The sequence below is a fragment of the Balaenoptera borealis genome (assembly GCF_965194805.1).
Source record: "Balaenoptera borealis genome assembly, chromosome: 1".
In the NCBI taxonomy this organism is placed as follows: domain Eukaryota; kingdom Metazoa; phylum Chordata; class Mammalia; order Artiodactyla; family Balaenopteridae; genus Balaenoptera; species Balaenoptera borealis.
In genome coordinates, this window is record NC_138860.1 from 32,759,073 (window position 1) to 32,785,891 (window position 26,819).

General features: G+C 42.3%; 1 protein-coding gene and 1 long non-coding RNA gene across 10 annotated transcripts in view; one reads left to right on the forward strand and one right to left on the reverse strand.

The window, feature by feature from the left end:
• Positions 1-26,819, reverse strand: part of SRGAP2 (SLIT-ROBO Rho GTPase activating protein 2) — a 234,957-nt gene that overhangs the window by 117,790 nt on the left and 90,348 nt on the right. For all 9 annotated transcript variants that reach the window (XM_082350167.1, XM_082350165.1, XM_082350166.1 and 6 more), the window contains one exon: positions 26,434-26,626. In XM_082350167.1, coding sequence (XP_082206293.1) covers positions 26,434-26,626 — 193 coding nt within the window. The remainder of the gene's footprint in view (positions 1-26,433; positions 26,627-26,819) is intronic.
• Positions 527-26,819, forward strand: part of LOC309609433 — a 258,292-nt gene continuing 231,999 nt past the window's right edge. The window contains exon 1 of the long non-coding RNA XR_014233424.1: positions 527-8,634. This is a non-coding gene — a long non-coding RNA (uncharacterized lncRNA). The remainder of the gene's footprint in view (positions 8,635-26,819) is intronic.

Genomic DNA, 26,819 nt, shown 5'->3' on the forward strand with positions numbered 1-26,819 from the left:
TTCTCATGTCCCATACAACCAAGAGCATAAACTGTATCTGAACACATGTGTTCCAAAGATGTCTACAGCCTGAGTGGAGCAGTAAAGCACCAAACCTAGATGCTCATTTCTACTGAAAATGCTGTGATCCAAAAGAATTATTGATTACATAATCAGCTCACAGCACTAATTTAAGCAACACAGAGTTTTGCATCTGCACGTTGGACTTCTTACAGGAGAGAAACAGAAGGTAGGGGTTATTTATCAAGCGCTTACTGTGTACTTGGCCCATGGCTGGGCCCTATACTCATGTTGTTTAACTTGAACTCTACAAAACTTGATGAAGTGGGGGTTATCAACCACATTCAGCAGATGAGGAAAGTTGGACTAAGAAAGGTTAAATATCTTGTTCAAGGTCACATAGCTAAAAAGTGGCAATGCTGGCATTCGAGAACAAGCCCTGTAATTGAAAAGAGAATGCTTGTAATCACTGCAAAGTATCACAACCAGTTTGTTCCCGTTTCCCCTCTCCCCTCCCTACAGACAGACTCTTAATGCAAAGAAAGTGAGCTGAGAGTGGCTTGGTTAGCGAGTCTGCACCGCCTCCCTTCCTGCTGCCAGGCACCTGTGACTTGTAGAGCATGGAATTCAACTCAGAAGGGCTCTTTCAGTTCAGTCGGAAGGTAACTATTAACAAATAATCACGCCACACCTATTCTGGCTTCTGAACACGCCATTAAATCAAAATATCTGTCTGACCAGCACCAACAGGCTGCTTCAAACCAATGAATATTAGAGTCCAAACTGAAACTGTTTTATACCTGCACTCCTCCCCCACCCGCTGCCCCAGGCGCCACACTTCTGTGGTCAAAATCCCTAACATGTATGTGCTGACCACTGTGGGAACAATTGTACCCACTTACCTTTCTAGGGAAATTAAAAGATTTCTATGGAAATTAAAAATATATACTAGCTAAGAGAGAGAGATACATGTAATTAGTCCACTCCTTTCAAAATTTCTAGCATCTGGGAAAAAAAAAAGGTAAATAGGAAACAATCCTAAACTCAAAACGGTGAGATCTAAGCACAAGCATTCAGCAATATTTGATATTTCCACTGCAAGAAAACTTTCAAATTGATTCCAAATCAGTCTCAGTTACAAAATCCTAAGGAATCTAATTTTTTTGGGGTGGCAAGACATCCATGTCCTCAGTAAGCATGGGATATACCAGGCAATTACACTTGCTTTTTAAAAGGGCAGATCTCCTCTCATCTTTACAACTGGTTTCAATCAGTTTCTTGCAGATGAATGTGGGTTGGTGGTCCCCCTTTGTTCTTCTCCTAGAGTGCTTTACACACATAAAAACAATACTACAATTCAATTTTATAAATGTATAAACATTTGTAATCTTAAATGAACAAAGTACAGTAGTAGGAGCTTTAGTGGTTATAAAAGTGCTGATGTCACAGTACAGTGCGGGAGACAAAGGAAGACCTATAATATAACAAAAGGTTAAAGCTTTGAACAAGGGGCCTCCTAGCTCACCAATGTACATCACAGATCACAAGTGAGGCAGGAGAGGCAAAACCGGTTCAACACCATGCAAGAGGATGCAGAGCATAAATCCCAAGGGGACCCTTGAGTAAACAAAGATGAGTTAATAAGAAGGATGGGCAGAAGTGGGACTCTTTTAAAATGCCTTATCACTTAACACTCATAAATTTATATTTATTAAAAACTTCTAAGGTGCTACAAAAACTTTTACCACATGTATTTATTTCCATTCTTACAGCATGTGGTGGGACAGCCATTATTAGTTTCAGTGAGCAGAAGCTTTAAAATGTGTTCTGAGAAATGCTGGAGTTACAGAGAATCATATTTCAGTTTCAAACAACTGTAATATACCCATTCAAATGAACAACCCCCACTGAAATATGTAAAGGACCCAGGACCCAGTTTCCCTGCAGTAGATACCACCACAATGTCTCATGGGCTGCTGAGGTGAGCTTTGTTATATGCAAGCTTTGGAATAAAGAATCAATGCATGTATCCAGACTGCTGGAAAACGTGCTGTCGATTAGAATGAATGTTGCTCTGCACAGGTTTAGTTTTTAATTCAACCTGTGTGCCTCCTTGAGTAAAGCTGTTCAGGTGAGCACATGATTTGACACACAGTGGCCAAGTTCAATTACGTGCCACAGAAGGCTTAGGGGCCTATGCTGGGTTCATGGTAGACCACAGTTGGGTAGTAAGGATATACATGCTCAATATCATCTCATTTCATTATCAGTTGTTGTTAGGCTTATTATACATTTCCATTTATCCAATTAATACTGATGAAGGAGAATAGGAATAGCTTCTGGGTAATGTCAGTGATTCAACTTTAAAGCAGAAAACATCCTTCTTTTTCAAGCATCTAAATCAATTTAAAACTACCTCAAGATTATGACAACTCGTCTGCGTGAGTCGGGATTTCTTGATATTGAGCAACCCAAACCAGAACCTGAAATAACTTGGATGCTGAAACTGATATAAAACTGCAACTCTGATTCATAATCTGGGTTCATAAACCCAGCCTCATGGTTTCTACTGATTAACTCTGTAATAAGTACTCTTTACAAATTGGCACTTTAAACGTAGATGTACACCTATGAAACACTGCTTTGATCTGTTGCATATATGGGAGTTCTATGTAAGATTTTTATTTTAAAAAAGGAGTCTGTGGCCCTAAAAAAAAGTACTAGACTCTGTTGTCTGCTTCTCCCAGGGTTTCCCACTCTTTTTTTTTTACTATTACTGTAGTTTTCATACAATATTTTTGGCTCTTTGAGTTTGTATGCTTTCTCAGACTTATTTCTCCTTCCAACGGAGGTGTTTTAATTCATTTATTTATTTTGGGAGAGTGGTGGGGAAGGAGAGGTGTGGGGCATGCAGTAGGAGGGGAACACAACTCCATTGTAGAGGCAATTTTCCCAGCCAACATGAACAAAGGCAAAACACACTTCAGGCTGGAAAATGAGCAACTCAACGAGACGTGATTTCATAGGGAGCAAATTAAGGTTCTGCGAGAGTGGTTTCCTGCTTCAGCAGCTTTGCAGCCTGGTTTTATTTGGGGCTGCTAGAGCCAAGAGAGCGTCATTTGGTCAGGAGATTGAAATTTGTCTTTATATCTTTTCCATCTATCATTTGTTTGTACAGTTTCTTTACTTTCCCCACCCACGGAGTCTTAGGTTGTGTGATACTTGGGCATTTAAAGAAAAGGGGCTGCATCCCTTAGGCATGTGCTGAACAGCTGCAAACCTCCTCAAACACTAATCCTTAAAAAGCAGACAAAATATCCAGAAGTATTTTTATTACTTAAAAATTTTTTCAGGAGGAAGATCAAGAAAACGTAATACTGTAATTGAGAGGGAATGACTCTGGAGTCAAAAAAAAAAAACACCAGGAAAAAAAGGAGGCTCAGAAAGTCACGAGCCAACTATGCATCCACAGAATGATCATTGTAAATGATTATCTGAAAGAGCTAAACCCGCACAGCTGAATCATTAGCTTCAAATACATTAGCCCAGTTTTTCTCCTTCAACTTAGACTATTTATGAACATTCAACAAACTTAATCAACAAATCCTTAAATGGATTTCTCTAAAATACCTAAGGTGAAGAGCTAACTCCATAAAGGTCCAAGTTGGCCTCGACAGAACACTTCCTCTTTTCCATATCCCCTCTGTTCAGTTTCAATTGTCTCATCTATAAAATGGACACATGTCCTGTTGTTGTACATCTAGCTCCCCAAAGATCTTCAAAGCATGACTGTAAAATCCTGCAAGCTCTCCTGGCCTAAGGTGCCATTTAATTAATCATGACTATGTTCACAGCTCTGCAGATGGGCTGCATGACACAAGCCTGGCATTACCGGACGGCTTGAGCTTCTGCGTTGTTCTACTGAGGTACGTTTCCCTTTGGGCTAATGGTCTCTGACTTGCCCACCTCATGGGGCTGTTGTGTGGCTCAAATGAGATGATGAATGCAAAAAAATTACATCAACAGTAAAGCACTATACAGATGTGAAGAAATATTATTATTTTTATTTCCAAACAAACTAGGATTCAGCGTTCATCAATTTCCAACATGCCCCTCACCCGGCCCTGGGCCAGGGCCAAGAGCTCAGCCTGCTGCAAATGCACAGCCCTCAGCAAATAATGGTTGGGATCAGACTGCAGCAACAGGCAATTAACCAAGCAGCTGTAAGTCTCTGGGAAGACAGGAGGGAGATACCAACAGGAGAGCAGAATTTAATCTTCCACTGTCCTCTGCCAAGCGGCAAGGTGGAAGGATCAGTCCTGCGTTCCACACAGGAAACTGTGCTGAGGTAGACAGGAAAGAAGCCAAAGGGAGCCCAGATTGCCAGAAACCTAGATGCTTCTGCAGCTTCCACCGAGCCCCCTTTCCCAACATTCCTATCAAACCTGTCAGTCTGTATATAAAGATGGCAAATGTCAATACATCTAAGAAGAATGTGGTTTCTCACTTTTAAAAACAGACATACATGTGAGGGTATACAAACACCCAGATGAGTTAAACAAATACATCGTTCAATATAGATTATTAAGTACCCAACTATGAGGAGGATAAAAAAAAAATAAAAGGGATCATTTAGTGATAGTTGGACAGGAAACTAGTGACAAGGAGGAGGCTAGATTTTCAAACCTCAATTCCTTCCTGGTACCTTGATTAAAATGAAGTGAACTGAGGCAGCCAAAGAGATTATTTTATTCAGATGAGTGTTATTAGCCTTGCTGGCTTACTTTTTCTATTATGCATTTTGCTGATGCTGACAGAAGCAGACCGGCTGGATAGAGAGGCAAAGCCGCAGCGGATTTATGGCTTGACAGTGCCATGCATAAAATCAGACCCTTGCTGACCCAGATAAGCCAGAGGATGGATGGGATTTGCTGGGGAAGGTGTTAAAAGAAGGAGGGGAAAAAAATCACCAAGGTGAGAACTGACTTGAAAAAGATTCTGCCTATAATGGTTGCTGCTGGTTGTGTGACCCAGTAGTACAGTGGCAGCCTGGAGGTATCTTTCAAAGATAGGCAGGCGGGCAGGCAGGGAGGGGGCAGGCACACTTCCCTGGGCTTATCACAGCTACAGCTTCAGTTTTGCCAGCAATGAGATCAGAGTAGGAGAGTTCAGAGACAGAAAGAAAAAAGGGCCAAAGGCAAAAAATGTATATTCTATGTATGGAGAAAGCAGCTTTCAAATTTTCAGGGACAAGTTAATACCACAAATTGTCTTCAGTAGCCTAGACAGATGATTAGAAAGGATTCAAGCAGTGGTGTACCCACCTTACTCAAAATAGTCTAAACTGTCCCCTATAATCAGATTTGGGGGAAGAGCTGTATGGAAATGGAATTCTTGTGGCTCTGGATTAGTTCCAAGGAGCCCAGCCACACCCTTGGGATAATGGCATATTCAAGATCTGGGAGCTTAGGAATCTGCTTTGAAGTTGAGAACTGGGCTAGCACGTGTCTGACATCTTAATGACTATTTCCTGAATGACTGTAGGGCCAAGGTTCCTCTGAGTTAGGTCAGAGAACTGGGAGTGGTTCCCAAATCTGAGCCATTGTAGAAGCGAAATGGAAATGTCTCCAACAATTTATGTCAGGTGAGAGACTTTGCCTGCCCTTCAAGCACCCCCCACCCCATCCCATGTTCATGGTGAGAGAAGGTTAGAGGCTCACTCAGGACAGCTCTGTGGACCCTGTGAGAAGAAACTTGGTTTTGGGGGGGAGGGCGGGGGGCCAGGGTTGACGCAAGATTTGAATCTTTTCCATCCCAATTTCTTGCCTAGATTTCTGACAGCTTATTGTCCAGTCTTCTTCTCTGAGTCCCTGATCTCTAAAGTCTTCTTATTTCGTTCATTCATTCAACAAATACTGATTGAGCACCACTATGTGCCAGGCACTGTTCTGGGCACTAGGGTTAAAGGGAGCAAAATTCTTGCTTCTGACCTGCTTCTGCCATGTTTACAGACCTCCTGGATCCTGCTCCTAAACTGTCGATCAGCTATAACCCACATCTTACCCCAGTCTTGATGCTTGAGTGTACACTGGCTTGGATGGCCCATCATGAAACCCTGATTTGGCTGACTTAGAAGATCTACCTTCCCACCAGCCCATTCATGGCTTCTGCAGACCTGGGTCGTTCCCTTCATTTATATCCCATGTCCTGCCACTAGCATTCTCAGAACTATAGGGAGGTACAAACAAAGAGGTTACTAAACCCTCCTTGTGTACTCTGGGTACAATCAAAATGCTGGAGAACAAAAACTATGCCAATATGATCCACAGAACTAAGGGCCTAGAAATTTACTTATGTATTAAAATTTCCCCCGTCAAACCCCCAAAATAGGCTGTGATCATTCAAAAGTCTGAGCTGACTAATTCACTTAATTAAAATGAAATATCATAGCAAGAGCAAAAGACATATGATTGATGACCAAGGAAGAAAAAGTCATATATGTTTCTCAGTTTAAAAAGATTTTATAACCATCTACATTAACAGTTAGATACACATATTCCATAGAATAACCTGCGAACAACTCTACAGTTATATCTTCAGTTTTTTCTTCTGTAGTTAATTAAGATGTCACCAGAAACCCCATAAGTAATTATAGCACATGACAAACATACAGAGAAAAAAAAATACACGCAGATGTGTTAGCAGATTTTTTTTAATGAATGAAATCTTGGGAGATGACTGAGACAGACAGTTTGGCTCACTCCTGGTAGTTCATTCTAGAAAAATAAATACCTATTTGTGCCAAACTGGAATGATGTCACTCAGAAATCCACACACATTTTCAAAGCAGTAACCACTACCTCGGGAGCAGGCATCTCTCAGGCACCAGGCAAGAGCGGAGAAGCTTGATCTACAGCCAGTAACTCCTCTTGCCTGGCAAATGGTCATTTAGCGTGTCAAGAACCAACAAGCCACTTGGGAAGAAAGGGTATCCCTTAGATTCAGACCTCCCCCTCCAGAATACCTGTTAATGAGGCAATATGTTTCCTTACTTGGCTCATGATAACAATGAGAAAGGAGAAATAAAGTAAAATGATTTGGTTCTGTGAAACTATAGAGCTACATGGAATGAAGTCTAAATACTCATCAGATCTGCTGCCTGCATCATTATCAGTTCTCATGTGTTATTTTGATATTTATCTTGCTTACTAGAAGGAAGGCTCTTGAGGACAGGGGATAGTTTGGAATATTCAATGAACGTCTATCACCAACAATGGGTGGGTAGTTAATCATCATCCACTAATGACAGATGTCACAGCCACAGAAACCCTGTTAAATGTAGAGCACAGTAAGACAATTCATTTAATAATAGTTAATATCTTCAGCCTCCATCAATCTTGCCTAATCAACTACTGCAGCATGAATCTGGGAGGCTGCTGAGTGACTGAATTTGTTCACCCATTGGTTTGTGTGCTGTAAATTACAGCATATTATTAACCATGCCGATACTTTGCTGGCAAAATTTTAAAGGGATGGGTGGAGTAAAAGACGCCTTGGTCAATTTCCAGGTTAGTCGGTTACTGAGTTCTACTGGTCTATAAGGACTCTGGATGAACAATGATACCCCATCTCAGCAAGGTGGTATTCTGTGGAAAGCACTCTGAACCATGCTTACGACCTACAGTCTAGTCTTAATTCTGCCACTTGCTGGCCAGGTAATCTTGGATAAGTCACAGATGCACTCTGGGCCTCAACATTTCTTCATCTACTTAAAAAAAAAATAAATGGGGACAGCAGACCTGCCCTGCCTAACTCACATGGCTATTATGAAGATCAAGTCACACGAGGTAATGTCCATAAAAAAAAAATCATAAACACTAAAATGTTCTACACCTACATATCAGTATCGTCATCATGTGTTATTATTGTTATAGCTATGTTAGTACTTGGCAGTCCATACAATGTATTTACACGCACAAAACAAAGTAGCTAGAGTCATGTCTGAAAAGACAAACATGTCCCCAAATTCCCATGCCTTATTACCCAAGTTGCAATGTACTTGCTTTATAAATTTCATACTTTGTCCGTGCACTAAATAGGAATACATTTTGTTGCTATTAATTTATCATCTGGTTCTCGGGAAATTCCCAACCTCAGTGAATCTCCTGTGGAGAGGAGACCTAGGAGAGGCTTTAAAGGGAAGACTAAAAGTCTTTTAAAAAGTGCAAGGAGAAGCACCAGAAGCACCAGAGCGTACAAAAAACAGAATCCTGGGCTTCCCTGGTGGCACAGTGGTTAAGAATCCGCCTGCCAATGCAGGGGACACGGGTTTGAGCCCAGGTCTGGGAAGATCCCACATGCCGTGGAGCAACTAAGCCCGTGTGCCACAACTACTGAGCCTGCGCTCTAGAGCCCATGAGCCACAACTACTGAGCCCATGTGCCACAACTACTGAAGCCTGTGCACCCTAGAGCCCGTGCTCTGCAACAAGAGAAGCCACTGCAATGAGAAGCCTGTGCACCACAACGAAGAGTAGACCCCGCTTGTGGCAACTAGAGAAAGCCCACGCACAGCAACAAAGACCCAACACAGCCAAAAATAAATATAATTAATTAATTAAAAAAAAAAAACCCAGTATCCTGGTATTTCAGAGCTAGAAGGGCCTTTCAAGATGGTCTAGAGTCTAGAACAAACTTGTCATTTTCTAAGTGAGGAAATTGAGGCTCAGGGAGCCTGGAGTCACAGAGATAATGGCAGAGCAAGGCAAGGAACCAGGTGTCCCGACTAGCAATCATTTTCTTATTTTACTGTGGTTGTTGCTCTATTTCAGCTAAGATGCTCTTAGCATCTATAAAGCACTGGTGCTGAAAGAGTTAATGGGCAATGCTCAGCTGCCCAAGCCCCAGAGCACAGAGCTATTCTAAGACAACACATAACAGGAATACCAAGGGTCCATGAACCCAGAGGGAGCAAAACTGCTGGTGCCTAATGGCGCCGGGAAGCATGTTGACACACTGCATGTGGTTACACATGAAAGGCAAGTGACTAGGAAAAGCAGTTTTGAATCCCACCCAATTCTAATTTGGGATTGGCTGTGGTCACCTACTGGAGGGCTGAGCCACACCCCAGCCACTCTGTAAAATGACCCTTCAGTTCCTTCGCTCCCTATTCTGTGGCCTCAGTTAACTCCCTCTCTGCCTTCACGAGAGTTATAATAGATACCAGGAAAAGAGGACGATCAAAGGACAGCAAGGTCCAGGAATGAGTGTGGGTGACCGGGATCACTCTATAAGGGGAAGATTCTCAGTCTGGATTCAGATGATTCTCACTAATATCTACCATCTCCAGGCAAGTGTGTGACCTGAAGCCTTGAGCAGCCATGCTCCTAAGTCCATAAGAGAGTAGTTTCTCTAAGTGTGAGTGTTCAGGACCCCAAATCACCTTGCATCAGAATCACCTGTAGTGCTTGTTTAAAATCTGGATTCCTGTGCCCCTCTTGCCAGAGATTCTGATTTGCTACAAGTGGAGTGATGCTCAAGAGTCTGCATTTTAAATACCCATCCCAGGTTATTTTATGCACACCAAAATTTTAAGAACAAATGTTCTTAAAGCAATGTTTTTCAAACTGTGGGATACAACCCATTAGTGGGGTTAAAAAAAGTCAACTTAGTGGGTCACCAGCTAGCATTTCTCAGAAAATGAAACAGAAAATAGTGGAACAGAATAACACAGAACAGAGTAGAAAATATCAGAGTACATCACATAGAGCAAAGATACCTAGGTTTTGTTTTACAAAAATGTTGTTGTTAGTTATTTGTTTTAAAATATACATATGTCTGTGTGTGTATTCCAGCTTGCAATATAAGATATTTGGGGGGGGGGTGATTACACACCCCAGACCCTTTTGAGAATCTGAGGACTTCTTCAAAGTATTCACCTCCAAAGAAGGGAGAGAAAGAGGGAGGAAGGAAAGAAGGGAGGGAGGGAGGGAGGAGGATGTTAGGTACATACACATCTTACTTCGCATGAGTCAGGGGTCCCTGAGGACTTCTCTTGGGGACAGTTCCTACAGGGTCTAATACTCTGGTCACAGTAGATGCCTGATATTACTGGACTATGCCAACAGCTTTCTCCTGATGCTCTGTAAACGACAGCCAGTGTCTGCAAGACGCACCTGTAAGATATGTGGCCCCACCATGTTGATTCTTTTCCCCTTATGTTTAGGGTGACTAGAAATGTTGAAGTTAAACAGTGTTCTACAGAACACTAGGAGAAAGCTGATGGCAAATTCCAAGAATAAGGACTCTGAAAGCAATGGTGTGGGCACAATGTCACTGCTACTTGAGGAACACGCTCCCTGTCTAGAATACGCAGGGGCAGCCTGTGGGACTGGCACCACTGTGCACCCCTACTGATAAAGTCATTAGAGGAACATATACTTTATTCTCAAGTTAGCGACTTCCCTGACCTGTCAATACCCACATTTAAGGACAGAGAGATGCAGCCTCACTTTCTCTACATGACCAAAAGGACAGAAATTCCTTAGTCCTTGATGGAAGATTCAAAAAGGGCACAAACAATTAGAAAAAGAGCAACAACCCAGCCTGATTGTCAACACAGTCTCACCCCAATGGTTAGAGCTATCTGCATACAGAGAGGGTGAACACAGGGGCTAAGGTTTTAGAAACCAGCCCTTGCCAAACGAGGCATATGGAGAAGAGACGGAAGGGTGGCGAGATAGAACATGGGAGGGGGCAGGGGGAGATGGGGGAGCGGGCAGGGAGGACCACTGAGAAGACAGAGAGTCAAACCTCAAAACTATTCTAAAATTCCCTGATGCTTTTTAGTAATTTGTTTTCATGTGGTGGATATTGGCACAGCATCTAGGATGCTTTGGGTCCATCTGTTTTTGAACTTCAGCTGTAGGCAAGATTCAGAACAGCTGGAATCAGCAGCGCTGACCATGTTATATGTGTCTGGAGGAAGGGGAGAAATAAAATGAGTGTGTGGGAAGAGGGTTAAATAGGGCGGAGGAAGGGGAATCTGGAAGCCATCCCCAGACAGAGAGGAGAAAATGTCCAGGTCAGAGATGATGCAAAAGAGCTGTTAGAGAGGCCAGGGCATCTGAGTGAAGAAGGCCAAGGAGGAGAAGCAGCAGGGCCATCAGAACTGGGAGTTAGCAAACAGGGCTGAAAATTCTACAAGCTCATGTGTCAATGAGCAGTGCCCTGAGGCTTCACCTCTGAGGGACCAGATCGAGCTCATCCAAAGGTCCTACATCAAGCATATTACATGAACTACTGATAAACAGTCCTCACAATCACAGCCTAGAACTGAGATGAAAGCTAGATTCTTGGTTCCCTAAATGCAACAGAGGTGACCATGGAGAACGCCAGGGAGAACAGGGGAGGAGTAGTCTTAGGAGAAAGCGGCAAGGGTCCCAATCCATAAAATGGCTTTCCCAGAGTCACAGCAGGCCCAGGGATGGGGGGAGTGGGGGGGTGACCACAGGATGGTCCTCAGTGTATGCTTTGTCTGGACTTTTGAACACTGTGTTTTGGTCCTCAGGGCTAAAAACAAAAACAAAAAAATTTCAAACCACTATTGAAATCTAGTTAGTAGTAGTCATGCCTGTTTCAGAGCATGGGTTAGCAATTCTGAAACTCTGTGTATACTCTAGGAATGAGTAAATAAATATATTATGGATAATGCGTACCAGCTTTCTCAGTGTTCAGAGAACAGAGTTACAAATACGGAAAGGGGAGAAAATAGAATAAAACATGTAGTATTTGGTTGGAATTGAAGATACCAATGTGAACTCACAGGCTTCAATATAGATAACACACAGACAGATAGAGAAATTGATATAGAAGTATGTGGGTAAATGTGTGTGCACATACATACATCTATTTACTACCTCTGTCTGCTGAGGGGGACTCTAAACAATGGTACTCCAGTAACAAAGAGCACACGTAGCATCCATGGTTTCTAAATACCACTCCCCACTAAAAGAAACCAGGGCTCTTTGAAGAAATGGCTCCAGAGCTGAAACAAGGAAAATACAAGATGTACCTAGAACATCTTGTTGCGCCAGGAAGTATAAGAAGTACTCAAAGAATGATGGGGACATGTCAAAAGGACACAGGAACCAGCCTGAAGGGACTCTACTAGCCAAATCTGGGACAATATGAGCATTAAAATAAAGATGTTAAAAGATTATAAACTACTGAATAAAATCAGAATCCATGAGTCCACGTTGATATAAACAAACAAACCACCAGACAAATACAGAAGGAGATTCTCTTCCTTACAGTAGAATCCTAACTGATAAATGTAGAAGGAATGATGGAAACTAGAAAAATTACCATTTGGTAACCATCATAGTAATAACTGATTCAAGCAAGAATCATCAATAGATGTTAAAACTAGTGGGTGTAAGGTTTGAAAAATAACATGATATTTACATGGTCTCAAATGGGACAAATCATTGGCAAGTGCCTCCTCACATGGTACATTGAGAAGAATACAACATCCCTTCTATGGTATTCCTGCCCAAAGTACATAACCTGAATAAAGAAATGTTAGGCATTAACAGAAGTTAATGTTAATGTCAAATTAGAGAATATTCTACAAAATAGCTGGGCTGAATGTTCCCGCAAGATGTCAATGTCATGAAATACAAAGAAAGACCTAGAAATCTTTCCACATTAAAGGAAACTAAAGAGACAACTGAATGAAATGCATAATCTTGGACTTTGTTTTGACAAAAAGAAAATATTTGAAACAAATGGTAGATCTGAATGTCTGTAGATTATACAACATTATTGTGTCAATATGTACACCCTGATTTTGATAACTACTACCATTGGGTCAGAGAACAACTTTATTTTTCGTAAATACACATTAAAGTATGTAGGATTAAAGGGGTATCATGCCTGTAACTTATGCTCAAGTGTTTCATAAAAACAAAATATGTATGTGCATGAGTTGTATATGGAGAGAGAGAAAGAAAGAGAAATATAAAGCAAATGTTAATATGTTAACATTTTTGGACAATCTGGGTAAATGGTATACAGAAATTCTCTGACCTATTGCAATTTTTCTGTAAGTCTAAAATTATGTCCAGAAAAAATTTAAAGATCCCATTCTGGATGAAAATGATATCAGTTCTCCCATCTTTCTTTCCTTTGGCAGTAAATATATGCTACTTTGTGTTGTCTTTCTTCGTATAAACCTTCTGTCTTCCACATGACATGACGAGCCTCCTGAGGGCAGAGGCTGGGTCCTATAAATCTTCGTGACCCCAGCACCTGCCAGAACCTGTTGGTCATTGTTGATGATGAAGATGCAGCCGAGTGTCTATTACTGAATCACATGTAATACAGGTGACTAAAAAGGTCCCTCTACAATTCTGGCTCTTCAGTCTTGAACTCTATACCTTGTCAGAACACACACATTCACACATGCATATATATACAACCTTAAATGTTTCACATTAACTGGTAACCTCTATAAGCTAGAATACTGGCTTAGTCTTCTGTGCATATTTAATTCCTAGAACAGCCCTAGAATAAGTGCTGAATAAATGTTTGCTGAAAGAATAAGTGAACCTCGAATAGTAGGATTGGTGTTCACCAAAACTTTCTATGCTAATTCACAAGAGGGCCAGGAGTGGACTTGTTTTTCAGAAGAAATAATGGCACAAGGATGTTCTCAGCCCCCAAAATAATAAGCAAGAAACCTTATCCAAGATTTTCAAACCAATTCTTTCTGGCTAGAATGGCTCAAAAACAGGTCCAGATCTGATAAATCACTTTTACATTATATATATATTTTTTGTATTATATATATTTTTTCCATATGGCTTCCCTGAACTATGCTGTAAAGTAGGTTTCTTAATCATTCATCAGCTGTCTGGAAACTCAGTATGTGTATCTGGGGGCCGGGAGTGGGGTGAGGACAAAAAAAAAAGAGGCATCACTGAATTCTTTATAAGCCACATTATCTTCATTCACTTCCAGTTAATGATGTAAAGGAGACCTGGCAAAACCAACACCGAGAACGTGCAAGAATCAGGTTAGCATCCAAGACAAAGCCCCTAACAATACCATTTAATCCGTATACTAGAAGCACCTGAATGGCTTCAGGAGGTGCTAATGGAAGAGTGTGCCGCACACCTACCTGAACGTGTGCACGTATGTGTATGTAGAACTCAGTGATAGGGAAGGGCACACATTTCCACCCAGGACCAGAGAAAACAGAAGCAAGGAGGTGGCTGACAAATCTAGTCTGTGTATAAAAAGGCGGCGGGGGAGGGGGTGGTGGGCACAGGCGGGGAGAAGAGCAGAAAGTCAATAAACCTAAGAAACTGAACCTTTCTTAATTGTGCCTGCCTTCCTGGGTTTATTTGCTCTCTATTCAGAGTCCACTCAACGCCTGTGCTTTTTGCCTTCCAAAGGAAATGTTTGAGGCATCATTTCCACCTGTACGCTGCGGCATCGATTCTGTACAACTTCCTCCTTTTGCTAAATCCTCGAGATGCTGCCTGTAAATTCAAAGAATTTCAAGCATCAACAGAAACCCCCACCCCCACCCCCAGAACTTAGTTACGAACATCTGTTGTTTACAAGGGTTCAGGCTGAGAGCTGCCAGACTTGTTCCGCAACCTCTACTTTTAACAGAGGCTGCCAGGGAGGGATGTCTGAATTCCACGCAAGGATGCCCTGTCCCAACTGCTTAAGCAGAAATCGGCAAACACAGCTCAGCATCCTCCCGTTGAAGATAATCCTAGTTTGTTCGATTCATTTTCTAATCCTGATTCTTTAACTAGCTGTACCTAAAATATGTTAGGAAGCAGAGCTGTGCTCATCGATCTTCCCTGAATTAAAACCCGAGGGGCAATGATCCAATGATGGGTGGAGGTGTATAAGGGCAGGAGACTGTGGAAAGGATTTCAACTCTGAAAAACCCAAACCCTACTTTTTTCTTATTCTCCCTAAATCCTTCATTAACACTGAGCTCTTCCCACATGACTCTCTTTCTCTTCACAGCATGATACTTCAGTGTAGCACAGAAATTAGATATTAAAGTCTTTACTTCAATTAACTTGGGACCAAATCTAATTGAGAACATAACTGCTATCCTTTACCTCTCCCTGGCTGAGCCAAGCACGAGTGCCTCCCGAGCCCTCCACCTTCCCTCCCTTCCCGGTGACTACTGAAACCTGCTTTACACGGGGTCCTATTTTTAGATTCGTGTGCCCATGCGCACATGTGTGCTTATTATTCTCTCCCAGCCTGTCTGATTTTTCCCCATATCAATTATGAGTGTCCTTATGGCAGAGAGTGTCTTTTCTTCTTATCTTGTAAACCCTCCCACTTAACACAGTCAGCTCCCAATAAAGATGACATGGCTTTTGCCTTTAAAAAAGAACTGGATCCAAGTCAATTCACTTAATTGGCTATGAATTTCTGAGAATTAAAGAACCCGCCGCACATTGCTTCCTGTGTCTCCTGTGGAATTATTATGGGCTTACAAGAGCCAAGAAAATGAATACTAAAAGTTCCTTGAGCCCAGCACTGTTGTTAAGGGACATGATTACCAGGGCTGTGCCCCGGCAAGCTGAAAGCCCAAGGTGTGTCCTGGTGACATTCTGACAGCACAGCCAGAGAGACACAGGAAGGCCCCAGCCTCCAACATCCTCCCAACTGTGCATAAAAGCATGTTTTGCTCCCGACCTGCCCTCTATCATTCCCTGCCCTAAAAGGATGATATGAAGCCATTTATGCAGAAGCTTGTAAGCCTCTGTTTGGCCTCATGAGACAGACAACCCTGTAAACCACAGTCTGTTATGCTCATGACTGAGATTTGTGCTGCCCTGGCCTGCTGGTCGTGATGGTGGCCGCTCAGGAGGCTGAACAGGGCTGGCGTTCTTTTATTCCCCTGGGGCGCAGTTGGGACCTGTGGGTCTCAACACTACACCTTTAATGATCTGACAATTAGTGCTAACTACTAACTCCGTGAGGACAAGGACATCTGAGGGTGATTGTAAGACAAATTTCCTCCTCTTGACGATTATGAGCCTGGATCTAAAAATAACATGCCAGGGTTAATAACCTGGTTCAAGGTAGTTCATGACACCTTGTGGATAAGACACCATATAGGACAAAACATACAACTGCTGAGTTTTTATAAGAACTGGACATACAATTATATAGAGTCACTTAATTGCGTATTTCCTCCCAATGTAGCCATATCATAAAAATCAAGAGGCAGGAAGAGTCTGTCATTCGGGAGGGCCCATGGGGGTCGCTGAAGTAAATGGAGTCTGACATACTATTACCTAAGGCCAGGTTTAAGAACGCTTAACTGTGCGCAGGGAATAAATGGTGAATCTAATCTACTAGGGTCTTACCTGGTATAGCTATGTTTGGCCCCAACTCCTGAGGACAAGAAAAATTGTCACTGCTACTTACACTTACTCTGGGTCAAGCACTGTCTAAGGGCTTCACATATATTAAAATTTGTTTAATCAGCATAACAACTCCATGAGGTAGACACTATTATTATCCAAAATTTACAGATGAGGAAACTGAGGCAACCAACAACCTTCTTGTAAAATCACACAGCTAGTAATTAGAAAATCCAAGATCAGAGCCCAGAAAATCTGGTTCCAGAACCTGTGATCTTGACAATCACAGCTATATTCCTTCTGTGGTGATGATAATTAGATCGGCTACCATTTTTTGAGCATCTAGTAAATTATAGGCACTCGGCTACTGCTTTACATATATTATATCTAATCTTTAGAACAATTCTTCAAGGTAGGCATTACTCTCCACATTTCAGGGATGAGAAAACTGAAGCGAAAAGGTGTTAAGTGACTTGGTCAAGGTCACACAGCTGTAAACGGAAGATCCAAATTTGTCTGGATTAAAGCTCTCAGCTTTTTCTGCTAAGCTGTAAAGCCTCCCAAAGAGCTTTCAAATGAATTCTTTCTCTGTTCAAAAGACAGGCCACCACTCTGTCTTGCTGATCCCCCAAACTGCCTGTGTTGCTTCTATCCTCTTTTATCCACATGAGAGGAGACCTCCCAACTCTTCCAAAAAGGACCCAACCACCACTTAAGGTTCTATATGGACTGGGCCAGTGAAAAACTCACCAACAGACCTTTTGTTAGTTTCTAAATAAAGTCAGCTTGAGCCATGGCAAAAGGAAGCCAACCCTTGCTCAACACCAGATGCTAATTCTCGGCAAAACCTTCCCTGAAGGAACAAATAGCTCCCAAATATGTCCAAAATGAATGAGTGACATACTGGTCCCAGGAAGTAAGGGGTTCTTCCTTCTGGCAGCTTCAGGCTTCCTCCTACTTCCCTCCTCAAAATCACCCCATATTCAAAGAGGAACTTTCTGGTCCTCCACTCTTTTCTGATTTGCAATCATAGCTATAACATTCTCCACAGCCAGCTGACTCTGTTTTTCAACCCAATGCTGTCCTGTGAGGCTGGTGAACAACTCTGAACTCAACTCCAGAGGAGAAATCCATCGGCAAGAGGTGATGTAACTGCAGAGACTGTGCACATTCAAATACTGGGCCCAAGGCCAAGAACATGGACACTACAAGAATTTCTCTTTAATTAACTGTGTACCTAACCTCCCACTGAAAGGAGTATTGCAGGTTGAACATCTACCAGATTCTTGAGATACCTGAGTGCCGCTCCCTCCCTCACATCCCTTCCAATAAGTTACACACTCATAACCAGGCAAATAAGCAGATTTACTTTCCATGTGTATTTCCTTAATATACTGCTAATTTAATGTTAGTGAGAATAGGATAGTGTCTTATTCCTACCCCCGGTACCTAGATCAATGTCTGTATATAATTAGGTCCCCAAAATGTGTGCTGAATGAATACACAAATAAATATATCTTTTAAATCCCTTTTCACTCTCTGCAATCTGAGTACCACAGACAATACAAAGAATGTTCCCCTCTTTTAACTCCTAAAACCTTTACTGTTGGAAATCAAACATTTCCACAGCCTCAACCATTATCTCTCTATGAACTTGCCCCACTCTCTACCAACAACCCACACATTAGCTCTGAATATGGTCCAGATCTTTAGCCCTGAATACAGCTATTCATTTTCTGTCAATTACAGATATTTCAGCTTCAATATCCTTCTGATGTCTTAAACCTAACAACCAAGAACCAAATTTCTCATATTCCAGCCCTTCAAAAACAGCTCCTTCTCCTAACTTTGGTATTTCTATTAAAGGCACCATTAATCTACCAGTCACCCAAGTCCAAAAGAAACTTCACAGCCCTCTTTCTTTTGTGTTGCCAAGATTACCTGAAACCCAAATCCCATCAGTCGGGACTTCCCTGGTGGAGCAGTGGTTAAGAATCCGCCTGCCAATGCAGGGGACACGGGTTTGATCCCTGGTCCGGGAAGATCCCACATGCTGCGGAGCAACTAAGCCCGTGCACCACAACTACTGAACCTGCGCTCTAGAGCCTGTGAGCCACAACTACTGAAGGCTGCGTGTCACAACTACTGAAGCCTGCGCACCTAGAGCCCATGCTCTGCAACAAGAAGCCCGCACACCGCAACGAAGAGTAGCCCCCACTCGCCACAACTAGAGAAAGCCCACGCACAGCAACGAAAACCCAACGCAGCCAAAAAAAATAAACAAATCCCATCAGTCAGTAATTCCTGTAGAGTCTTCCTGTACCAGCTGTTTTCCATCTGTCTCTAGACTGTAAGCTCCAGGAGTGCAGGGGGCAGTATCTGTCTGCCTGGCATGTGCGTGGCGCATGGTAAGAGCACAATACATGCTTCCTAAATGGACTGAAGAATCGATTTCGATTCTTTCCATCCCTACCCTCCCACCCTAATTTAGATCCTTATTACTTACTGTGACAACTGGTTTCACTGTCTCAAGTTCCTTGTGAATTAGCAAACCATCACCATTAAGGATAAGGTTAACCTTCCTTAAGCAGAGTTCATAACCTCAGCTTGGACACTTGCTGTTCCTACCTTCAGTGGTTTCCAGTGTCCACTACAGAGAGCCAAATCTTATTCAAGAGTCAGGGCTCGCCATGATATGGTCCTATCTACTTTTGTCCAGTTCCTCCATATACACTCATTATCCCAACCAAACCAGTCTACTCACTATACCCCAAAAGTGCTTTGTACTTTCCTCCTGGCTATAGCATCTTTCCCCTCCCTCTCTCTCCATGTGTCAAAATCCTAGCCATTTTCAAGGTCTGCTTCAAATCCCATTCCCCATCTTGAAAGTTTCCTGACCTACCAACTGTGCATCATGCCTTCTGTAGCACGCACTTGGTACTTACCCCATATTGCCCTACAGTGAATATCTGTGTTATTATGTTCAGGCATAATTTGTCCCTGATTAGATTATAAAGTCATGTGGGAAAGAACCACTACTTCTACTTCTTTGAATCTCTCTCCTCTAAGAGGCTAGACTAATACCTTAAAAATGTTCAACGAATATTTATTGTTGAGGAGAAGGAAAAGCTGGAAGAAAGACAAGATGTTGGCAGTGGGTTATAAAGTAGCATAAGGTCTTTGTAAGGAACACAGCGGGATAGCATTGCAGGAGTATTCCTCTAAAACTCAACAGGAAAAAAAAAAAACCCCACAACCCTACCTCAAAATAAAAGAAAGAACTGAGCTATTAAAAGTAGGAGATCAAAACCAAATGAGCTATGACTGAAAGGTCATTTACAGCAAGTTTATGCAAAAAAAAAAAAAAAAAAAAAACCAGCCAACACATTATCAATTAGAGTCCTGCTGGGCAATATTAACACAGATTCCGCTTAAAAGAGACAATCAAAGGCTTAGCAACAAACAGGAATACATTTAGACTCTTCAAGGAGCCAAAGAAAATGTAAGAACATCTTCCCTAGGAAGACTTCCTACCCTCTCATAATATCTCTGCTCTTAATCAAACCAGGCAGATAGAATTTCAGACATTAATAGGGTCCTCCCACAATTCAAAGGGATGGAGGAAGCCATATTACCTATCTTAAACAAAGCAGAATAAGATAGATAGAAATAATCACTATAGTTCTATCTGTAGGGGGGGGAAGAGAAGGAGGGGGAAGGGACTGCAGGGTCAGACTTTGCAATGGAGTCAGAGTTGTGTGAGATTTAGTGAAGGTGTCTGCACTGAGACCGTGTGGGAGAGGACAAAAGGTAAGCAGGAGAAAAGCAGACTAGGAAGCCAAGCCAAAGAGTGACAGGGTAATGGCTTCCAGGGTAAGAAGTTGTCCAAGAGAAGATGAAAACAGCAGTTCAGCAACGTTGGTCCCTAAATGCGGTCACTTAAGCCTATAAGTTAAAATACCCAACCTAACCCAGTATGAGGGGCTGAAATCTAGCCAGGTTGAGAAACTGGCCTGGAAAAGGGTGGGACAATTCATGTAGACCAATTTCAGCCCTGGCTAACCTACCCCATCCCAAGTTGAATAGTTTCCATGTCCCTGAGATGCGTCTGTCCAGGGCTCCTGCTGGCAGCTGCTCTCCTGGCAGCACAGGGAGACAAATTCATGGCATTACTGGGCCAACAGCTGCTACAGCTCTGGGGGAGGTGATGAGTGCCTGCTGAGATGCTCTGGGCAGAGAATGAACTATTCTAGGGACCAGCCCTAGAGTCAGCGAAATCGAGGCTACACTTCTCCGGCTGAATGAAAATACAATACAATTGCCACTCCAGAAACCCAGAAAACCCATAGCCCTTCCTCTGTCCCAGCTTCTTTGACTTTAATTGCTTCTTGTCCTCATGTTTGACCCATCCTTTCTAGTTCCCAGGGCACGACTTCAGTCCCGGCCCCCATTAACCTTAGGCTCACTGCCATCGCTTCCTAACAGGTCTCCTCCCTCCAGTCTCTCTGCTCCAGCTGATCTTATGCACTGTTGCCATAGTTACCTTTCCAAATCGCAGCCACCCATAATTATGCTCCAAAACTATCAGTGGGTCCCCCATGCTTACAGAATAAAGCCCAAACTCTTATCACCTGGCATTCATGGACCACTGTAATCTGGTCCCTACCAACTTTTCCAGGCTTATGTCACTATCACGTTTATTACTCCTGTTCTTTAGCAAAACAGATGAGTTACCTACCAGTTTTGTTTTTCCCAGCTCTATGCCTTTATCAACACTGTTCTCTCTGCCTAAAATGCTTCCTTCCCGATCCTTTTACCCTCCTTCTACAACTTCTGCATCGTTTCAATTGAATTAAGCTTATAAAACCAATACCTTGCGTTGGCACTTTTGTGTTTCCATTTCCCATCCACTGAACCTCACCTCCGTAAAGCCCACTCTTCTCTGTGCATTTATGGCACTTTACAAAGTGGATGAGGAGAATGGTCTTTCATACACCTGCCTGCTCGTATATCACATACAGTGTGGTAGAGGCTGTTAATTGTCCCCCACTATCTTTCCCAACCAACTATATTAATAGAAACTCTACTTTCTGGTCATTAGAATAATAACTACATTTCCCAGCCTCCCTTGCAGCTCACTAGAACCATGCCAGTCAGATGTGAGCTGAAGAGATGTGCCACTTCCAGACTGCACCTTTAAAGGGTAAGGATGTGCCTGCCCCTGGCCCTTTTGCTTTTCCTGCTGGCTGGAATGGGGACATGGTGGTCTGAGCCATCTTGGGTCATATAGAACAAGCGCAACACTCTAGGGATGGAATAAGGACCCTGGATGGCTAACGCCCAGACGATTACATGAAAGAAAAATCAACCTCCATCTCATGTAAGATACTATTATTTGGGTCTATTAAAGCTGCCAAACCTATACCATAACCAAAACAGACATGCCTAAAAGGCCTTTCCTAGGCCAAAAATTTCAATTTTCAGTTGCTAACAAATGTTTCAAGCGTGGCCTGGTGGCGTTGTCTGCCAAGGGCCAGCTCTGTTTCAGCATTGTGGTTGTCTCTGTACAGTAACACTTGTATGTGCAAATACCTGAATACTTGGCTCCGTTTTACAACACAGAGATGAGTGGAAAGTGGAAAAATGCAAGTGCTGCTGCTAGTGTTACATTGAGAAGTAGAGTCTCATCCCTGGATGAACAAGACAAGGTTAGAAATCATCAGTCACCATAATTCCTCAAATGTTCCCTGGACTTATGCAAGCAGACCATGGGTTTAATTGTGGCAAAAAGAAGAAAATGAAAGACAAATGCTCAAAGTTCAACAGGTGAGGTGTAATTCAGAATTTCACATATATACTTATAGTAATAGAACCCACCTACTCCATGTAAAACTCCTGTACTTTTTAAGGAATAAATTATGTATGAAAGTAGGATGTTGCCTGGACTCCCTTACTGAGTTTCTCACCATCTTGCCTGTGTTAAATGCATTGGTATGTATGTCTCATTGCCTCTTCTATTAGGCTGTACCACATGAATTTGCCACTATGTGACATTTTGTGTCTTCCAAAAATCAGCAATTTCATGTTGCACTCTAACAGATTGAAAACTCTTGGGTTTGGAAGTCATTTTAGTCATCTTTGCCTCTCCCAGTGCCTTATAATGGGAGAGTATCAATAAGAAATTGCTGGGATTAACTTTTACAGATCTTCTACTTGAAAGCCTGCTAGTTCCATAAGACAACACTATCCTACATACCTTCCATCCTTTTAAGTGCTTAAAAAAATCACCTCTCCCTCCTTTGTTCCCCTCCGCCTTCCCTCCCCCATCCTCTCCTGGTAACTTTTACTTCTGGTAATTAACATTTACTACTCCTTAAAATTGGGTGTGCCCAAGCCTTGGGTCCCGGGTTTAGCTCTCTGTCCTTCTCTTTCTCTTCCCTGAGTTCATATAGTTTCAAATCTTCCATAGTCACTTTTTACCTCACCTCTTACCTCAACAGTACAACATCTCCACTGGACAGCCCTCCCACCGCCCCAAACCCAACATGCCCCGAGCAGGCTCACATTCAAACCAGGTCTTCCCTCAACAGCCCCACTTCTATCATAGATGCCCAATTCTTCCAGGTCACCAGGCTAGAGACACTGGGTCACCTCTGACCATTACAGTTCTTTACCCAATCAGTTACCCAGTCCTCTTCAGTTTCTTGAATACTTCTTGAATATATGCCTTCCTCTCTATTCTTTTTGGCTCTCACATCGTACATGGATTATCCCCCCAAAACCTCCATCTTGGCCTTCTCTGGCATAAAAATTCATTCTTCTACCATCTTTCCTCATGTCTCCTTCCCCACACAAGAACCCAGAGGGCTCTCTACCATGCTGCCACATCAAATTTGAACTACCCTGCTTGTCTGTCAAAGAACTGTTATTTGGTGTCTACTTATCTAAACCCTATTTTCCACTGCTTTGGGAAATACCTGTGTTCTCATAATATTTTGCTCATACCTCTGTTAAAGCCCTTTTTACATTATATTGTTTACACGTCTCTTTTCCCTGTTAGCCAAGATTCCAGAGCTTATCTCAGTCTCTGAAGGAATCAGCACAGAACACAGTACCCAGCAGGCATTTAGAAGGGGTCTGTTGAATAAGTATCAATAGATTGCTCCTCAGGATAAGATCCGACAAGAAGCTATTAAAGTAACCTAGCCATAAAGTGACGGCAAAGGAGTGGCAAAGGCTCTTCTACGAGTGCTTGTAGCCCTTTGTCCTTTTGTTCCGCAACACTTACCTCAACTCATCTAACTGTGTGATGTGTTCAGTGCCTGTTTCCTCATTCTATTATAAGTGCCATGTGGAAGATGGTGCTTGTTCATTGTTATATCCCAGGGTACAACGTCTGGTCTGAAGGAGTTCAAGGAATGCACAATGGACATTTGTTGAATGAATGCATACGAACCTCCTGTAATGAAGCTGGATCCCTCACTAGCCCCTTTACCCCTCACCACCAAACACTCCTTCCTCTCTCTTGCATATGCTATTCTCTCCTACACAAATCTACCTTTAAGGACTAACCTAAATCCCACTTGCTTCATGAAAATGCTCCTGACTATTCCAGTTCCTTTATCTGTCTCTGATGATTGATCATTGACCTCTTATCACATCTATATTCTACATAAAACCAATGATCTCTTAATGAGACCATTATTGCTTTATCCTCTAATTGCTTCCTATATTAAAAATATTTTCTCCCCAACCAGATATGGCTCCCTATGGATACACACAATAAACCTGTCTTGTATCTTCCAATACCTGTACAACACAGAGCACATAGCTGGCTCTCAAGAAATACTCACTTGTTGTCTGGGAAAAATGAAGCCAGGTACCAACTTTATCAGAAGGGAAATCAATTCTCCCAGTCTTGGAGAAAACACCCTATTTCTTGTATGTGATCTTAGAGCAGTTCAGCACATCTGTACCTTAATTTGTAGTAAATGTGTCCTTAAGCTGAGAATATAAGATAGTACTAAAAATCAAATGCTATTTTAAACTTAGGAGGAGTTTATCAAGAGAATAAATCCAACTTTGAATCATTTTTCTAAAGCAAACAATCCCCCCACCGATCTTCATTTATCATATACTAAAATAACATTTTAGTCTCTCAGGATTGCTTATCATAAAGAGAACAGGACTTGCAAAAGATAAGGGACTTGGAGGACAAAACATCTGGAGGAAATTCTCTTTCTGGCTTCTACTGAAAGTATCATATGTTCTCCTTACTTATTCATTGCTCAGAGCTGGCTTGTAAAGGATAAATTGTGTCCCAAATTATTAGGGCGATAAACAAAAATAGAAAACAGAGGGAAATAAGATACACTTGGCATTAATTCTTAAATTCACTCATTCATTTACTCATCCAATAATATTTAGTGAGCATCTATTATATATTACATTAGGCACTGTGGGAGACTGAACAATGAATCAGAAAAGCTTATACAGTTCACTAAGGGAAGATAATATAAGGCAGATAGTTCTGAATGTCCTAATAAAAGAACAAAAAAAAGAACTGCTGTAAGAATTTAGAAGAGGGAGAACATTCTTCCTTCTGGGAGAATCTGGAAAGTTTCTTAAAACAGGTTGCATCTGCATTCAGTCTTAAAACATGGGTATGGCTTCGACTTGCAGAAATGTGAAGAATGGGCACAAAAGTTCACATAACAGGATAAGCAAAGGCCCAGTGGAGTTAGTGTTCTGTTTGGCTGCAGTATACTAGAACAGAAACAGGAAATAAGGTTGGAAAGCTGGTCGGGCCAGATGTAGAGGGGCTTGAAGACCAAGCCAAGGAGTGTACACCTTTGTGAACAGAGCAACACTTCTCAAACTTAATTGTGCACACAAATCACCTGGGGATCTTGTTACAGCAGATTGGGAGTGGGACCTGAGATTCTGCATTTCCAAAACCCCGGCGGTGCTGATCTTGGGAGACCACATCTTGAGTATCAAGAACACAGACATCGGGGGGCCATTGCACAGAGAAACTGCCTGATCCCCAGTGTGTTCCAGGAAGATTAAATCTGATAATAATGGATCAGGTAGACTGGAATGGGGAGAAGCTGAAGACTGTTGTCCTCAACGCTTGTTGTTCGTTAGAATCATCTGGGAAGCTTTTACACCACACTGTTACCCAGCCTGTACTCCCAGAGATTCTGGTTTAATTGATCTGGAGTGGGGCCCAGATTTCAGTATTTTAAAAAAGTTCTCCAGGGAATTCTAATGTGTGGCCAGGATTGAGAACCTCTGCTAAAGATGATACAGTAAGTATTGCAATCACTCAGGCAAAGATGATGATGATCTAAACTAGTGCAATGGCAGTGAGAACAAAGTGAAGGGGCCAGTTGTATAAAATACTGTAAATGTAGAAGGAATAGGCTTTAGCAACTGTCTGCACAGCGACTTAGATTTATGGCTACAACATTCATCTCTTCCAGTTAAAGACAGTTTGGTGAAATGGTTAAGAACACAGACTCTGGAGCCAGATTGCCTGGGTTTGGATTTCAGCTCTGCTATTCTGCTATTTATTTATTAGGTGTGTGTGTGTGTGTGTGTGTGAGCGAGAGAGAGAGAGACCTTGGGCAAGTTCCTTAACCGCTTTATGACTCAGTTTCCTCATCTGTATGTTGGGGATATAACAATAACTAACATACGGAGTTGTGAAGATTAAGTGAATTAACAAGTATGTAAAAGCCCTTAGAACCATGCTTGGCATATAGGAAGAGGTTTAAAGGCGTTTGCTGTTATTATAAGCGTGGTTCATCATCTATTCTGATCTCTCCAAGATATCGAACTGAATGTAAGACTGATCTGGAAAAGGAGAAGTCCTTGAGGGCTCTCAACCCTCAGCCAATTTGAAGTCACTAGGTCACCTGCTTCATAAATACAATTGGATGGAGGTGGCACACCCTGCCTCCCTCCATCCCGGACCGCATTCTCAAGGTCTCTAAAAGTAACAGCCACAGCGTCCCTACTTGAACTGCTGGTCCTTGGTGCTTCGCGTCTTGGCCAGGAAGCGCTCTGCCAGCTTCTCCAGGTTGCGGGAGTAGTCCATCTCGATCTCAGCCTTCTTCCGGAAGAAGTCCTGGAGGTCCTGCAACAGCTGCACCCGGAGCTCACACTGCTGGTCCAGGCATTTCATCTGCTCTGTGAGCTGAGCACGGATCTCTGCAATGAAAGCGAGGTGAGGCAGTCAGACAGAGATCCCTGGAAAAAACCATAACACCAACATTTACCCCTTCCATTTAGTTGTTCCCTGTGCTCTAGGGAACTTAAAGGCTTTAATTTTTAAAATGTGATGTGAGGCACCACCAAACTCACCAACTCTTTTCAGACCCTTAAAGAACACTGAACCCAGGGA